Source organism: Emydura macquarii, unplaced genomic scaffold, assembly GCF_026122565.2.
Source record: "Emydura macquarii macquarii isolate MOO-44397 ecotype Brisbane River unplaced genomic scaffold, CSIRO-AGI_Emac_v2 contig_2897, whole genome shotgun sequence".
Taxonomy (NCBI): Eukaryota; Metazoa; Chordata; order Testudines; family Chelidae; genus Emydura; species Emydura macquarii.
Genome location: NW_027133034.1, coordinates 35,704,093 through 35,721,848, shown reverse-complemented (window position 1 = coordinate 35,721,848; position 17,756 = coordinate 35,704,093). Strand labels below are relative to the sequence as shown.

Genomic DNA, 17,756 nt, shown 5'->3' with positions numbered 1-17,756 from the left:
CATTTAATACGCCAAACACTCAGAATTAGAAAATAGGTTTAAAAATGTTCAATGTTAACAGCATAATGGTGTGTGTCTTTCTTTCTCAACTAGCTACCATTGAGCTTCAGGAGGAGGTGGAATGGGTAAAGTTCAATGTGGACATGGATGGCTACTATGTAGTGCACTATGCTGAAGGTGACTGGCAAATCCTGATTGATCTGCTGAAAAGAGAACCCACTGCTCTGAGTGCAAATGATCGAGCCCACCTGATCAACAATATCTTCAGCCTTGTGGGGTAATCTTTGTAGTGGGAGGAAGTGTAGCTTTTTTTAATTTTAAGTTAATTCAAGACAAAGGATTATACTTAAGGACATTGGGGGGGGAGAGGGGGGGAACTGCTTTAAATATACTTTAGTTCAGTAGCCACTAATTACACTGATATCTATTTCACTGTCTTATGAATGATAAGAGATGTTGATCTCCATTTAATGCCATCATTCATCCCATTGTATTGTAAAGGACATCGGCTAGTTCTGTTGGCATGGAGGACAGCATGTTCTTCAATAAGTCTGAGAGCAATGCTGCATGATTTTATCCTATCAGAGGAAAAGTACCTGTCATGCTAAAGAGAAATAAGCGAGTTGCTGCTCATGTAAATGCGTTAATGGCCTACTCTCATCATGTACCCCTCTGTTGGCACTGCAGCTGGAATGAGGCTGGGAATTCTGGTGGCCATTCTGTGACAGCTGCTTCCTTCATCTGAGTAATTTCACTTACTACAAATATTTTCAGTTGTCACCATGCTGCAATTTTTATTTAATTCTGCCCCTTAATTAAAGGACCAATCATTGTTATAATACAAGAACAGTAATGCTTGATATATTTTTTTACTTCCATTTGTTTCCAGCTCATGATATAGCTCTGTTTTTTAATATTCTCAGAAGTATATTATAGTCTCGCCAAGGTAGATGCCATTCTTAAGGTTTCATTTTAGCTAACAAATCTTTTTGTTTGAGTCCATTTTAATTCCTTTTGTATTCTTTGTCCTTTTTAGTATAGGAAAGGTGTCTCTGTTGAAGGCCTTTGATCTGATTGATTATCTAGTGAAAGAGAACCACTCTGCACCAATCACTCAAGCTCTGTTCCAAATGAATCTCATCTATCACCTCATAGACAAAAGAGGAATGCAGGATCTTGCAGCAAGAGTAGTGGTATGTCTTTCTCTCTCTATGGGTGCTTTAAATAATTTGCCATTATATCCATTCACAACTGCGTTCTCTGATCAAACTCTGATGAACCAGCATTCAGGAATCTTACTGGGCTTTATTTAAATTTGTAATGCTATTGTCTGTCTGTCTCTTGAGTAATGAAGGTTAATAATTACTTTGAGGCAGGGACTGTTTTCTTGTTCTGTGTTTGTAAAGCACCTTCCACAATGGGGGTTCTAATCCATGACTTGGGCTCCTAGATGCCTCTGCAGTAGATATTTAATAATAAATTGTTTAAAATCCAGGACCTTTTCTGCTACAAAAATAGGGAGAAAACACCTGAGTTTGCTATTTCAGAAGTTCTTGAAGCTGGCTGGCGTCTATAACCGGACAGTTTCATTCAGCTCCAGTAGAAAACCTAATTATTTCTAAGACAGATATTAATACATCAGCCATTCATTATTCACATGCTGGCTCTTTAAGTTGGTAAACAGAGGGATTGCATGATAGGCAGTATAGACTTGTAAGCCAAATAGAAGACCATTGGATGGGCCTGGTTTTAGCTCTTGATGCTTGCCCTTTAGATTGCATCATCCTTTTCTATGGTACCACATCATGCCAAACCTCGTGAGCATCACTTTCAACAACAGTTCCGAGAACACTAATAACTTTTATTGCAAAACAACAGGAGTAGCAGAAAAGATTGACTCAGAGGCCTAACATTCAGCTGCAGAGAGTCTACGTAGATCTATTCACACCCACTAGTCATGTGCATGGTAATCTGATTTGGTGTAGCTTAAACAGGGAGGAATCCGAAGTAGAGGGTAGTTTACATGTAACTTATACAATCTTATGCCCTCCCATTAGTCATTGATCTTGCTTGTGAATTCCTCTCTGAGCAATTTAATATGTCTCGGTATTGCTCACTGTCTTTCACCCTCTAGGGCAGAGTAGGAAAGCTACTTGGAAGCAAAATTGATGAACAGACTTGGACTGAAAATGGGACCCTATCTGAAAAAGAGTTCCGGTCTACTGTGCTAGCCTTTGCCTGCTCCCATCACTTGGGAAACTGTAGCACCACTGCCACTGAGCTGTTTAACAAATGGAAGAACTCCAATGGCACACAGAGGTAAAGCACAAACTAGTCTGAGCATATTTTGTTGTTGCTTCTCCATCATAGTTTTGAAGAAAGATCTTAATTAGTCTTGGCCACCAAGGCACAGAGACTATGCTCCATTTAGCAGTTTTTACTGTATATCCTCTGACTATATCATGGCATAAGACGAGGAACTATGTTAGAATTAAAACTTAGTAGCCACAGTATTACTGAGTGTGATTGCTACTAGATAATTCTCATTTGAGCTTACAGCTTATAAAATTCAGGTGGAAGCACTTTGTAGCTGGTCTTGCAAAGTTTACCTTTTCAGAACTTAACGCTGCCCTAAGCCATTGTGGATTTTGTATCACAGCATGTCTGAGCCTTTTGCATGATTAACTCTGATTCCATGTATTCTGTAAACTTGGGTCTTCCCCAGTTGCCTAGAATCTGAGCGATGCCTCTCTGGAAATGAAGTCATCTGGACTTACAAAACTGCTATTACTACTAAATTAAGTGCTCTAGCAAGGACATCACCTGTGCTATTTAGCTAAAGCTTTTATGTGGTGGTTTCTTCCATGCTGTCTGTTTTTTTTTTTTTGTTTTTTATAGTCTGCCTACTGATGTTATGAAGACTGTATTCACAACTGGAGCGAAAACTGATGATGGCTGGAAGTTCCTTCTAAGCATGTACATGTCTTCAGATCCTGAAGCTGAGGAGAAGCACAAAATGCTTGAAGCCTTAGCCAGCACAGAAGACGTCAGAAAACTGATCTGGTATGAAATGCCAAAAGAGTATGTGGCGTTGTAATTGTGTTGGTCCCAGGATAGGAGAGAGGCAATGGGGGCGGGGAGGTGAGGTAATATCCTTTTATAGGACTAATTTCTGTTGTGGAAAGAGAAGCTTTCAAGCCACACAGAGCTTGTCTTCAGGTCGTCTTCAGCTCAAAAGCTTGTCTTTTTCCCCAGCAGAAATTGGTCTGATAAAAGAGGTTACCTCACTGACCTTGTCTCTCCCAGAACATTATGTAATGTATAAACTAAAAAGCAATTCCTTGGAAATGTGGATTTTTCCCTCTACATTTGAAATAACTGGCTGTGGTTTTCTTACATTGGCTAAGCATAGTGCTAGGAAGACTTTTTAGTAGGCTTCTGCATATCAAAGCAAAATGTAGCCAACACATGGAATCCTGTTCCTGATGTATTCAAACACACAGGGCATGATACCCTGCTCACTTACACTGGTACAAATCATTAGAAACCACACAGAAGTAAGTGCAGTTACACTGCTTGAAATGTACAGTGAGAGGAGAATCAAGTGCAAAAGCTTTGCGCTCTTGGAAGATCAGTGTGGCATTGCTTTAGATGAGCCTTCAAAGTACAGGTCTGTTTCATAACAGCTAAGAGTTCAGGTAGCATTTGTTTGTTATGTGGATGAAATACTGAACTTGTTTCATTCAGAAAGCAAGAGGCTCGTTATCCCCAACACCTACAGCCTATATATGTTCACTGACCAATTCTGAGGACTGTCTGGAGGGTATAGCAGACACCTGTGGAAGGCTTCCATGATTGCTGTACTGTGGGACTAGTAGCTTCTCCTATCATAGAACTATAGAAGATTAGGTGGTCATCTAGTCCCAACCCCTTGCTCAAAGCAGGACCAAGCCCAACTAAATCGTCCCAGCCAGGGCTTTGTTAAGCTGGGCCTTAACCTCTAAGGATAGAGATTTCACCACCTCCCTAGTAACCCATTCCAATGCTTCACCACCCTCCTAGTGAAAAAGTTTTTATTAATATCCAACCCCAACCTCCCCCACTGCAACTTTAGACCATTGCTCCTTTTTCTGTCATCTACTACCATTGAAAACCGCTTCTTTGGAACCCCACTTTAGGTAATTGAAGGCTGCTATCAAATCCCTCCTCACTCTTCTCTTCTGCAGACTAAATAAGCCCAGTTCCTTCAGCCTCTCCTCATCAGTCATGTGCTTCAGCCCCCTAATCATTTTCATTTGCCCTCCACTGAATAATCTCCCATTTGTCCACATCCTGTCTGTAGTGGGAGGGGCTCAAAACTGGACACAATACTCCAAATGCGGCCTCACTACTGCCGAATAGAGGGGAATAATCACTTCCCTCGATCTGCTGGCAATGCTCCTACTAATGCAGCCCAGTACGCTGCTAGCCTTGGCAATAAGGGCACACTGACTCATGCAGCTTCTTGTCCACTGTAACCCCCAGGTCCTTTTCTGCAGAACTGCTGCCTAGCCAGTCGGTCCCCAGTCTGTATCAGTGCATGAGATTCTTCCATTCTAAGTGCAGGACTTGGTCCTTGTTGAGCCTTGTCATATTTCTTTTGGCCTAATCCTCCAATTTGTTGAGGTCACTCTGTATCCTATCCCTACAGGGTATCTACCACTCCCCCTAGTTTAGGGCCATCTGCGAACTTGCTGAGGGTGCAGTCCGCCCCATCATCTAGATTATTAATGAAGATGAACAAAACCGGCCCCAGCACCAACCACTGGGACAGCTCTGCTTGTTAACAGCTGCCAGCTAGACATCGAGCTGTTGATCACTACCTGTGGAGCCCGATCTAGCCAGCTTTCTATCCACTTTATAGTCCATTCATCCAACCCATACTACTTTAACTTGCTGGCAAGGATACTGTGGGAGACCCATCAAAAGCTTTACTAAGTCAAGATATATCACGTCCACTGATTTTCCCTACATCAACAGAGACAGTCATCTCCTCATAGAAGGCAGTCGGGTTGTTCAGGCATGACTCGCCCTTGGTGAAACAGTGCTGAGTGTTTCTGTTCTCCTTCCTCTCCTCCAAGTGCTTCAAAATGGATTCCTTGAAGACCTGCTCCATGATTTTTCTGGGGTCTGAGGTGAGACTGATGGGTCTATAGTTCCCTAGATCCTCCTCCTTCCCTTTTTTTAAAAATGGGCCCTAGATTTGCCTTTTTCCAATTGTCTGCAACTTCTGCCAATCATCGTGAGTTTTCAAAAATAATGGGCAATGGCTCTGCAATCACATCAGCCAACTCCCACAGCACCCTCGAATGCACTGCATCCAGCCCCATGTACTTGTGCATGTCCAGCTTTTCTAAATAGTCCTGAACCAGTTCTTTCAGCACTGAGGGCTGCTCACCATCTCCCCATACGGTTCTGATCAGTGCAGTAGTCTGGGAGCTGACCTTGCATGTGAAGACAGAGGCAAAAAAAGCATTGAGCACTTCAGGTTTTTCCACTACACTTGCACTGGGTTGCCTCTGCCATTCAGTAAGAGGCCCACACTTTCCCTGATCACCTTCTTGTTGCTAACATATCTGTAGAAACCCTTCTTGCTAGCCCTTGCTAACTGAAACTTGCTTTGTCCTTCCTGATTTCACCCCTGCATGCTTGAGCAATATTTTTATGCTCCTCCCTAGTCATCTGTCCAAACTTCTTCTACTTGTAAGCTTCCTTTTTGTGTTTAAGCTCACTGAAGCTTAAGCCAAGCTGGTCACCTACCATATTTGGTATTCTTTCTGCATATCGGATGGCTTGTTCCTGTGCACTCAATAAGGTTTCTCTGAAATAGAGCCAGCTCCCTTGGACTCCATCCCCTCTCATATTAGCCTCCCAGGGGATCCTGCCCATCCGTTCCCGGAGGGAGTCAGTTTGCTTTTCTGAAGTCCGGGGTTCGTATTCTACTGCTCTTTCTTTATTTTTCTTTCTTTTGTCAGGATCCTGAACTTGACCATCTGATGGTCACTGCTACCCAGGTTGCCATCCACTTCTACTTTCTGTACAAATTCTTCCTGTTTTGTGAGCAGGAGGTCAAAGGGAGAATGGCCCCTAGTTGGTTCCTCCAGCAGTTTCACCAGGAAGTTGCCCCCAACACTCTCCAAAAACTTTCTACACTGTCTGTGCACTGCTGTATTGCTCTCCCAGCAGATGACAGGGTAATTGAAGTCCCCTATGAAAACCAGGGCCTGTGATCTGGAAACTTCTGTTAGTTGTCTGAAGAAACCTCATCTATCTCAGCCTCCTGGTCTGGTGGTCTGTAGCAGATGTCTTGTTCCTCTCGCCTCTAAACTTAACCCAGAGACTCTCAACCAGCTTTTCTCCAGTTTCATACTGGAGCTCTGAGCAATCATACTGCTCTCTTACGTACAGTGCAGCCCCTTGACCTTTTCACCCCTGCCTGTCCTTCCTGAACGGTTTATACCCATCCATGATAGTGCTCTCATCATGTGAGTTACCCCACAAGTCTTTGTTGTTCTAGTCACATCATAGTTGACTGTGCCAGGAGTTCCAGTTCTTACTGCTTGTTTCCCAGGCTTCTTGTGTTCGTGTACAGGCACCTAAGATAACTAGCCAATTGCCCGACTTTCTCAGTATGAATCAGGAGGCCTCCCCTATTGCACCCTCCTCCTTGTGCTTCCTCCTGGTATCTCATTTCTCTCCTTACCTCTGGGCTTAGGTCTTCATCCCCCAGCGAATCTAGTTTAAAGCCCTTCTCACTAAGTTAGCCAGCCTGCCTGCAAAGATGCTCTTCCCTCTCTTTGTTAGGTGGATCCCATCTCTTCCTAGCAACCCTTCTTGGAACAACATCCCATGGTCAAAAAATCCAAAGTCCTCTCTTCAACACCACCTGTAACCACACATTTACTTCCACAATTTGATGGTCCCTATCTGGGCTTTTTCCTTCAACAAGGGGGATGGACGAAAACACCATTTGTGCCTCAAAGTCCTTTATCCTGATTATCAGTGGACTCCTCCCCTCCCCCCCCCCCCCTCCTCTTTATGACCATGCAAAAGACATTGACCCTCTGGCATTTTGATGGGAATTCAGTTACTCAAATGGGAATTATGGGTACTTCATGGGTTTGGGCCTTGTTTGGAAACCAAAGGTAAACCATGAAATTTGCAGCATTGGCCCTGGTAGCTGACTAGATCCGGTTTCTTCGCTAAAATGATACCTGTAAGTAGCCTCTGACATACCATATACTCTACTCTAATTGGGCAAGGTAACCTCAAAAGCAGCTGTGAAACATTTGTACAGCTGTTTTGAGTTCACTGGATCCACTTTGTCTCTTAGGTTAATGCAAAGAAGCCTGGAGGGAGACGTCATCAGGGCACAGGAACTTTCACATATCATAACAACTGTCAGCCAAAGTGTGCCTGGGCACTTATTGGCTTGGGACTTTGTCAAAGAGAACTGGGAAAAGCTTATACGGAAGTAAGAGGGTTTTGGTTTGTTTCATTATTAGCATGAAGTGCTGGGTGTAGCATTTGTGTGCATGCATTTTTTCCCAATAATAATAAGTCTGAGCTAATTTTGAACCACATTTTCTGAAGTTCAAGTCCCATTTTTCAAAAGTGGTTTAGGCAGTTAATTCCCTTTGTTTGGTTTGATTGGATGATTGTTTTTTAAGGAGACTAAGGCTTCCATGTCACTTACCTAGTTCAGAAAATATTAGCCTGCCCTTATTAAAGGGATTCTGACTATGATATAAAACCATTAGAATGGTGCATGTATAGTTCCTTCATTCTACTGTGAATAATATCTTGCATCCACAGTGGTCTTAGTATGCTTCGAAACAGATTGAGAAGTGTGTTGTGTGAGCCTGTGTAGTTTCCTTTTGGAAATACTAAGTGTGTGGGGGAAACCGCTCTTCAGAAATGCTCGCTTTTCTGGGAACGTCACATCTTGTTGCAAGTATTATGACTTTAAGCTGTCTTCCCCCTTCCCCCCCCCCCCCCCCAACAAAAGTGTTACTATATGATAGGATAGTTCAATGCGGTGATCAGTATAAAACATTGTTTTTGAAAATTACTTAGTGATTCTTTTTTTAATTTTACCCTTTGTAGTCTGAAGTTTTTTTAAAAAAAAGCATGTGAATTGGACCTGCTTCATAAACGGGTTATCACAAGCTACTTTTTCTTCCATATTTTAGGTTCCACCTGGGATCATACACTATCCAGAATATTGTTACTGCGTCAACTTTTCAGTTTTCAACAGAGGCCCATCTACGTGAGGTTGGTGGTGTAAAGTATTATTTCCTAAATATTAGCGCTCTCCCACTCCACCCTTCCCCCCTCCCAAATCTGGGGCACTTGCTATTGATACAATACCTGCAATGTACATAGTGCATGTCACCATAGATTTCAAGATCCTTTTACAGTACTGAGTAGCTATTACTATCCCTCTTCTATAGATGGGGAAATTGAGTCACAGGGAGGTGACGTGCCCAACATTACATAGAAAGTCTGTGGAAGTGCTGAGAATATAACCCAGCAATCCTGACAGAGTGCTCCTGGAATGGACAGGGTATTAGAGTGACTATCGCCTATGTTAGAGAGAATTATTTTGGCCCAGATTGTATAAACCTAGCAGGCTGCATGCACTCGATCATGTCAGTAGGAGACTGAGCCAAAGGTGGCTTTGTTTTTCTGATTCCAGGACAGCTGACACTATCCAGGTCTCTGGTGTATGATAGAGCAACCTAAAGGTCTCTGCATTTAACTTTAGTTGTCAACAGCCCTAAGAGGTCATTCTGGCAGTTAAAGATCAGCCAGTTGCAGAGATGCAACAGCTGTCTCCCCCTTTTCCTTAGCCACACCACCTACTCCAGGGGCTCAGAAGGGTAGAAGGTGGCATAGAAGCCACAACAGCCGTCAACTTCTGGTGAACTGGTTAAAGGTCAAAATCTTTAAAGTTGTGGAAGTAAAAAAAACCAAAACTGTGTGCACACGATTTATTTTCATATGATTTAGTATTTACATTCCACAATAAGTGGATTTTCAACATATCCAAGATAAATGTGATCCCCTAAAATGATTGTCACAAGAACGGAATCCTTCTCCAGACAGCTGGTTATTTCTGAGTGCTGTACAGCTACAACTTGATTGTGTTTTAAGGTGAAAGGGAGAGATTCCATCAAACATAGTATTTCTTGTTGGATTTTACTGAAGCTACACAAGCTGTTGCTGCAGTTCCCATGAGCTGTAATTGCTCTACATTTTTCAGCAACCCTCTCTTGTGGGATTTGCCAGTTATTTGAATGTGGGTGATTGCTGCTTTGTTGGAGGGCGGGCAGGTGGCACGCTCTCAACTTGGAAACTGCCTGTGTTTCTTAGCCTGAAATGCATGTTTTCCTTACTCTTCAGGTTAAGGCTTTCTTTGAGTCAAAGTCAGAGGAGACTTCTCAACTTCGTTGTGTGAAAGAGGCCATTGAAACGATTCAGCTGAATATCCAGTGGATGGAGACGAACTTAGCAAAGCTGCAGCAATGGCTGTAGATGGCACAATGCCACTGGCGGGTGTGTGGTGTGTGTGTGTGTTAGCCATTAAGAAAGCTATGAACTGTTGCTTTTGCAAAAGCCAGGATGAAACCAGGCATCGCTGCAACATTGTTTGCACTATTAGGGGTTCTAGTTAGCTCAGGGCACATCTCACCTAAGTTTGTTTTTCTTTTGGTCATTTGTGGGCCAGATGTAGATATTTATTTATTCTGGAACTGTGTTTATCTATAGACCAAACAACTGAATAAATAACTAATAAATACAGTAATTTTTATATTTGAAACACCCTGTCATTTGAAATCCTGTCCTGTCATTCTCAACATTGGGTAAGTATTGAAAAAGAGAGCAACAAATCATGAGAGATGCTTTTTCTTTACAGAGCACTGGTTAATCCAGTGTTCTTTATGCAAAACTGTTGGTAGCTTTGCGTGTAGCTTTTGATGATCAAAGTGTTTTCTAGGTGTTATAAAAACATAAGAATATGCAGCTATTATTGTAATATGTATTTTTGTCTGTAAAGTGTCCGGATGCTACTGATGATCCGTATGAAACAAAAACAAAACACAGCCAAATAGCAAATATGAATGTTTTAGGAGGGGAGGGATTTTCAAAAGCAGTGACTTGGGAGCGCACGTCCCACTGAAAGTCAGGCAGGGCATGTACTCCTAATTCATTAGGCACTTTTGAAAGTTTGACCCTTAAGTGCCAGACTGTATTAATATTGTTTTGTTGATGTCTGAGCAACCCCCTCCTTTCCCCACATCCCAAATTGCTATAGGAAGTTGCTCCAGGCTAGTTCAGATGTTGAATTGACTACTGATTGACTACTGATCCTTTTCACCACTCATCCTTGTGGAGGGCCTGTATTGGTACGTGTGTGTCAGACATTTTGTTTTGGTCAATCTTTATATTCTTCACTTAATTTTTCAGTGTCACTGGTATGATTTGTGTATATTACTTACTCGTCATGCTTACTTTATGTAACGCAGCAGTGGGGAACTTTGTATTTGGATGATATCATGCAAAAACTATTGGGGACAAAACCTAAAACTTATTCTGTGAACAAGTGCCCTCAATCAGGCATGATGGCTAAAAGGCAAGAGCGCTACCATACAATGTGCCTTTTTTCTAAAGCATTTCACAATTAAGGCTTTAAGGGCTGGTCTAAACACAGAATTGTACCTCCTTGACTAAAGAGATGATTTTTATACCAGATTAGTTAAAGCGGTGGAGAGAGACTGCGGACATTCTTATGCCTGTTTAAAGCTGGCTAGCATCACTTTACTTTGCATCCGTAAATGTTCATGCACTGCCAAATTGATATAACAAGTTTTAAACCAGTGTAAGAGAATCCAAAAAAACAAGTTTCATCTGTTTAATTAGATGGAAATAAGTTAAACCAGCGCAAATTTTGTGTGGAGGCGAGCCTTGACAAGGTTAATTCTTCAAAAAGTGGGAAGGCTACTTTCAATCATAATCAGCTTTGACTTTGAATTTGTCACAATTTTAATACAGGCTGTGGTTTTTAAAAATAACTATTTTTCACCTACAAATTATAACGGTAATGTGCAAGAGATGTAGGCAGGTTATTGGTGAAAATAGCCAAGTGAAAACTATTCTATCTGTTGGCTTTTCATCAGTAGGTATGTAGTAAATCTTTTAAACTATAGAGTTTCATTTCCATATTTTGTGCATCTCTGACAAAACTTTGAAGAAAAATTTCCTCAAAATTCTGCAGTGGTTTACTTTAAAAAATGACTTCTGCAGTTTCTAACTTTGAAATCGCCAAACAGAATGCTATCCTTCCAGGATGCACAAAACACACTCTCTCAGCCAGTGGAAATGAATGCATTTTGCATGTACAGAAAATGAATTTGTAATCATAATTAGAAATTGAATTAGTTGGAATCTTAGTACAAATGATCAAAGAATACTAATTAACTGCATTGCACATTGCCGTTCCGCCCCCCCCAGTTACTGCTAGTTAAATTTTTGTTTATTGTTCTCTCTCTGAATTTGTACCCTTTGTTTTTTTCCTTTTCCATTTCCCTCTTCTAATTTTTTTCCTCTTGACAGCAGAGATGATGGCTATAAAACTTAGTAGAATGAGAGCTAATAATAATTCCCCTAGTTCCAACTCTGGGGTCTGAAGAATGTTCTACCATTTGAGTTTAAACATGTTCCTGGTAATGTGCCTGGTATTTCCTAGTACAGACTACTTCAATTTTAGAGTGCAAAATATAGTAAAAACTGAAAAAGGAGTTTGGAAAATCGTGGTTTTATTTTTTAAAACAAAAACAAAGGATTGTTTCATTTCACTCACTGAATTTTTCACTTTAAACATCATTCATGTGGATTTTTCAATATCACTTGCCTTCTCTGGAGTGCATTCTACGGACCTGGGAGCCAACTCCTATTGAAGCCAATGAGAAGCTTCTCCTTGACTTCAGTAAGAGTTGGATCAGGCCCTGATACTGAGGAGTGCTAAGAACCTTCATCTCTCATGTTTTACCTTAAATGAGTGGCTCCTACCAGTTTTTATCTTCCAGTCAAAAGAAACACACACATGGTATCAAAACACCTCTCGTTACGATTCCATAATAGTTTTTATAGGCAAACCTATGGAGAAGAGGCGGTGTAAGTCTTGGGCCATTGTATTTTCTTTTGTTTCTGAAGGAGAGGAGATTCCCACTGAAAAGCTACTAGACAAACACCAGTAGCTTGGGGCCAAACTCCCTCACTGTGAAATCAGTTTTGGTTAATACATAGTGTAGTTGGAGTCACTCAGTTTAGGTCCAGTGAAACGCCTTAACTGGCCATCTTCAAAGCTTTTGTGCTCCTGTAGTCTTGGTACTTTGCAGTGACCTCTGTAAATAATATTAAATTTAGACTTCAGAGAACTTTAATCTGAAGGAAAGCATGGATTACACATAGCTACGTATTTTCTGTTTTTTTTCTAACTTTTCTCATGTAAAGTTAGCCTAATGGGAAAAATTGTGCTAATAAATCAGGTTTTTTAGCTTTATCTGTGGAAAGCAGAGCAGTCTGCATGCTGATGCATCTCCAGTTTTATCAAAAGGGCAAATTTGTTTAATGCTAAACCCTGCATTTACACTGTCATTCATGAGCTTTTGGCTTCTTAAATTGACTCCTAGTGAGGAAGGGACTGGGAAATGAGGAGAGAAGTAGCAATAGTCCGTGTGCCTTATTGATTATATTAGGGTGACATGCAAGATAATATGCTAGGTGGAGAACTAGAATAAAGGGAGGCCATACTTTTTTTGCAGAGAGCCAATTAAGCTCCTGTTCCACATCTGATATGTTTTTATTCTTTAGGCTAAAGGTGTTAATGCTGTTCATGTTGTATTGGAGGTCATTGTTTCCCACTCCCCACATGATTTGAGTGGGGTGGCAGTTTGTAGTAGGAAAACTTAAAGTAGTGCAGAGATTTTCATTTTCACATGTTAATACACACACACAATATTCTAAATGCATTCTCATCCTGTTACCCTTCACATTGACAAAGTAACTCCTCAGATTTTGAGAGAAATAGTGTAATGCTAATTCTTGGTCACCTATTTCAAGCCTTAGTTTGCTCTCTTGGATGTATCCCTCTGTCATTGAGTTAATTTCTGCAAGCACATTTTCATCCTCTAAATATTCACCTGCCTGCTGGTGGGAAAGCTGAAATCCCCAGTCACTAGAGCAGCCTTCCTCTGATGGAAACTTGTAGAGGTACTTTCATTCCATCCGTGTTAATATGTGGAAATTAGAGAGACTACAATTTTCCAAGTTGAATGGACGATCTGGGTTCCTTCATGCATTCAAAGTATGTTGCAGATAGAATTGTACTTCAGCATTTATACAATTTGACATCTTCCAAAAACTCACTACAGAAGCAAGGTTGCATCTGCTTTCATAAGCAATGATACATGTCCTAGTAGGGACTTTGTCACTACTCAATTGAATCAACTCTAAATTTAATTTATGAAACCAGGATTTTATAAATTAAATGCCTGCACCTTTTTCTAGAATACTAGTGCATTGTCAATCTGAACAGCTCACTTTAACACTAGGAGTGATATTAATTGGTTAATTTTGTACCTGGCAGGGCCAAAGGGATGGTTTTTGCCATAGAAATATTTATATTTCACCTGCTCACTGCATCTTGCAGCATTTTGAAGCAATTGATGTTTGGGCATGGGTTGTAAAAGTAATTCTTTAAGGAACATGGTAGTGGCCTTAATTTGTTTTCTTAGTGACCATGTGCTGTAGGAAGTCTGACCCTTGAAGTGAGTCCGCTTTTATGACTATCTTTCACTTGTACATTAGATGGAACATTTTTTTTCCCAACAGATTAACTCCTCTCCCCTCTCCTCCGATCCACCAACCCCCGCCCCTCCCCACTGCTGGAAGATGTTATCTTTTGTTGCACTCTGAAATTTAAAACAATGCTGCCTCATTAACCATACTCTTTTGTAAGCATTTCATGCATCTTAGGCTTTTGTGTTAGCTTTCTTTGTATAAGTCTGAGTCATGTTTCATATAGCTAATTCCCTTCATCACACAGTAAATGTTCTCTTGCATTGTGGCTATATTGTATAAAAGAAAATGCATGAATAAACTTACTTTTACATTATTTTTATTGATTTTTATTAAGATGCTACTAAACATTGGAAGATTTTCATTCGTGTTTTTTTTTTTTTAAATGAGGCATGGGTTCACCTGATTCCTGGAAAGGTTTTAAAAGGATGTAATTTACCACATTAAACTCTCAGGTCATATTGCTAAAGAACTTAAACCTCTAGTTTTTCTGTTTGTTTAAACCTGCTGCTGTGGTAGAAATAATCTTTTATACATGATAACTTAGTTTTGATCAGAGTGAAAGGTGGCCATTTTTTTTCTGTTTTTTTGTTGAAACATGGTGACATTCAGCAAATTACAGTAAAATATTTATTAAGAAAAGGTAGGATCTTGAATGGATTCATTCAAATTTGAATTGAGTTATTAAAGATCAATGTTTTCTATTCAACGAACTAAGGAAATACAAGAGTTCCTGTATTACAGTCATTATAAAGTTAAATAGCCCTGAAGAATATATTTTTCAAATTGTTTTGGAGAAGTTAGATACTGTAAGGACTTGTAAAGGAATTACACTTGTATATTTTAGAAATACTTAAAATATGCAATATAATGTACAATCCCATGTGTCTGAGCTTTGGGTGGTGAAATTCCAGGTTGTACAATACTTGCCTTTAGGTGAAGGGTTTTTGAAAGTTATGTATGTATAGACAGATATAGATATGTATAATGCGTACACATGCAAATCTGTTTTGTTTCACTTGTAAAGAGTAAAGCTTATTTTCTTTATTTCACATAAATTTGTTTGCATATAACTGGCACTGATGGAAAGGCATGCATACGGCAAACACTTGCTTTTGTGAGATGGAAATAAAGTATTTAAATACAAATTGCTCTGTTTCTTTTTGTAGTTACTAGGATACTTCAGTATGTGGCTTTTAGCTGTTTTCATAGAGTTTAAGACTGGAAGACAACATTGGATCATTTAGTCTTACCTCCCTCCAGGCCATTACATTTCACCCACTTACAATCACAAGTTATCATACTGGGGTATCTCCCAGAAAGGCATCCGGTTTTGCTTTTGAAGACCTCAAGAGACAGAGGGAGAATCAATCACTTCTCCTGGTGGTATGTTCCAGTAGTTAATCTCCTTCACTCTGGGAAAATTGTTCCCGATTTTTCTAATTTGAATTTGTGGCTTCATCTTCCAGCTGTTCGTTCTTGTTACATGTAGATTAAAGAACCCTTTAGGATCTAGTATTTTATCCCCGTTAAGGTATTTGTACTCTGTAATCAAGTCAGCTCTCAATGTTTCGTAATAAACTAAACTCCACCCTCTCCAATATTTGGCATCTTTTTAAAAAGTATGGATACCAGAACTGGATGCAGTATTCCAGTATGTCTCATCAATGCCATATACTCAGGTAAAATTACTTCCCTATTCACTACTCCCCTGCTTATACATCCAAGGATCTCAGTAGTTCGTAATGCTACAGCATCATATTCAGAGCTCATGCTGAGTTGCTTATCTGCTGTGACCCCTAAATCCTTTCCATAGTTACTGCTTTCCAGAATATAGCCCTTGCTATTCTGTAGGTATGGCTTGCGGTTCTTGTTTCTAGATGTGTAACTTTGCATGTGCCTGTACTGCATTTTTGTTTGAAGGGCTCAGCTTACCAAGGGATTTCTGTATGACTGCCCTGTTCTCATTATTTACCACTCCACCAATCTTTCTTAGCTACAAATTCTATCAGCAATGATTTTAGGTTTATTTCCAGATAATTGATCAAATTGTTGAATAGCGTCAAGCCTAGGGCCGTTCCCTGTAGAGATGAAGGGCTCAATAAGCACCCAGCCTCACCCAAATCTGAGACTGTGAATGCTATTACATGGGAGGGCTGGTCCCCTGTACCAAGTCACATGACCCAGCAACTCTGGCCCACTGGCATGTTGTTTATCCCACCCCCTGGACACCTAGGCGGCAGCAGCAGAGGGAGCTGTGCTGCTGGTGCCTGAGCCAGGACTATAATCAATCTCCTCCTCCCACGTCCCCCAGGTAAAAGTGCAGGGAGCACAACTTGAGTGCTCTTCCAATCCCTGGAATTTTCATAGTATTTCAAGATTTATTAAAAATTAACATCAGCAAGCCAGAGATCTCCTTGGTCAACTCTTTTATGACTCTTGGGTGCAAGTTCTCTGAGCCTGCTGATTTAAAAATGCTTATCCCTAGTAATGTTGTCTGATATATATTCAATTACTAACAGGCTGGAAAAGTACTTCATCATATGCTATGAGTAGATCATTGTGCATCTTTCCGACTACAGAACAGAAATATTTACTGAATTTGTTTTGAATGGTAACTAAACTAATTCTATTCACTAGATAACTGATCTCCTTGCCTAGTTTTCTAATGAAAAATTCTGGGAGAATTTGTCGAGGCTCATTTGGCTCAGTGAGCAGCAAATGCATTGCAATATCTCACAGGTTGGAAAAAGTTCAGGAATGAAGTCCAGATACTAGCCGGTAATAATGCCTTCTGCTTCTGGCAAATGTGTTATGTAGAGTGCACTCTTCTGTATGGTGCCATAGTGCACTGCAGCTGTGACTGTCATACAGATTGTTACAGATGGAGAAACCAAAGCACAGACAGATGAAATTGTGCTCAAGGTTATGCAGCTATTCTGTGGCAGAGCCAGGCAAAGAACCCAAATCTGCCGTCTCCCGGTCCAGTGCTCAACATTTCCCTTATCCAATAAAACGTTGACTGTTATACGCTGTCCTAAGTAAAGTACTGGGCTTTCTGAGCCTAGCTGATGGAAGGATGTATCGAATACTCAGCATTTTAGCTCTGCTGCATGGTTGTCTGTCTGGGTCATGAATGAATAGATTAGTGCTCTCAACATGCTTGGTCTTGGAGAGCAAGATTAGTATCAGAATCTTGATTGCCCATATGCCACTGGGCTGGGTACATTGTAAGAACCAGGATAAATAGACCTTGCACTGTAAAAATCAGAATTAAATGTTCGTGGGGTTTTTTATCCGTGACCCAATTACAGAGATGCTTCTCTGAGATGATGCAGCTCTCAAGGACCATGATGATGATTTTGAGATCAGGATGTCTGCAGACAGATCTCTGTAGATGGAAGGCAGTATATATCTGTTAATTTATTAATTAACGTTTGTTTATTTGTGATGTTGCCCAAGAGGGATTGTGTTCTTAGAGCCTTGGAGCAGGGCAAAAAATGTTTTGAAAGGGGGAGATTTTAGCTCTGCAAAGACACAAGTGAGGAGTGGAGACTTTGGAAGTGTAGAACATTCTAGGCGCAGTCCTGCTCCCACTGAAGTCAATGGTAGGAGCCAGGATTTCATCCTTCATACTTGATTGGCTGAGACTCTAGAACAAGGGATTGTCTTCTAAACACAAGAACTGAGGTTTAGCAACCCAAACACAACATCTGAGGCGTTTTTTCTTTACTAAATCATTTTAAAGACAGTGACCAATCAGGGTCCATTCAGGTAATGTCTACGAAACGCTATACTGAGCACGTACTGTTAGAACAAAACTTTATGCTCTATATTCAAGTGGGCTGTCATAT

The 17,756-nt window shown here is 40.6% G+C and overlaps 1 protein-coding gene across 3 annotated transcripts in view; it reads left to right on the top strand.

The window, feature by feature from the left end:
- LNPEP (leucyl and cystinyl aminopeptidase) overlaps nt 1-15,050 on the top strand; it is a 99,722-nt gene extending 84,672 nt beyond the window's left edge. For all 3 annotated transcript variants that reach the window (XM_067569063.1, XM_067569061.1, XM_067569062.1), the window contains 7 exons: nt 94-277; nt 1,037-1,193; nt 2,135-2,319; nt 2,899-3,063; nt 7,373-7,513; nt 8,232-8,313; nt 9,445-15,050. In XM_067569063.1, the coding sequence (XP_067425164.1) occupies nt 94-277; nt 1,037-1,193; nt 2,135-2,319; nt 2,899-3,063; nt 7,373-7,513; nt 8,232-8,313; nt 9,445-9,576 (1,046 nt within the window). In that variant the 3' untranslated portion in view covers nt 9,577-15,050. The remainder of the gene's footprint in view (nt 1-93; nt 278-1,036; nt 1,194-2,134; nt 2,320-2,898; nt 3,064-7,372; nt 7,514-8,231; nt 8,314-9,444) is intronic.
- Nucleotides 15,051-17,756: the final 2,706 nt, after the last annotated feature.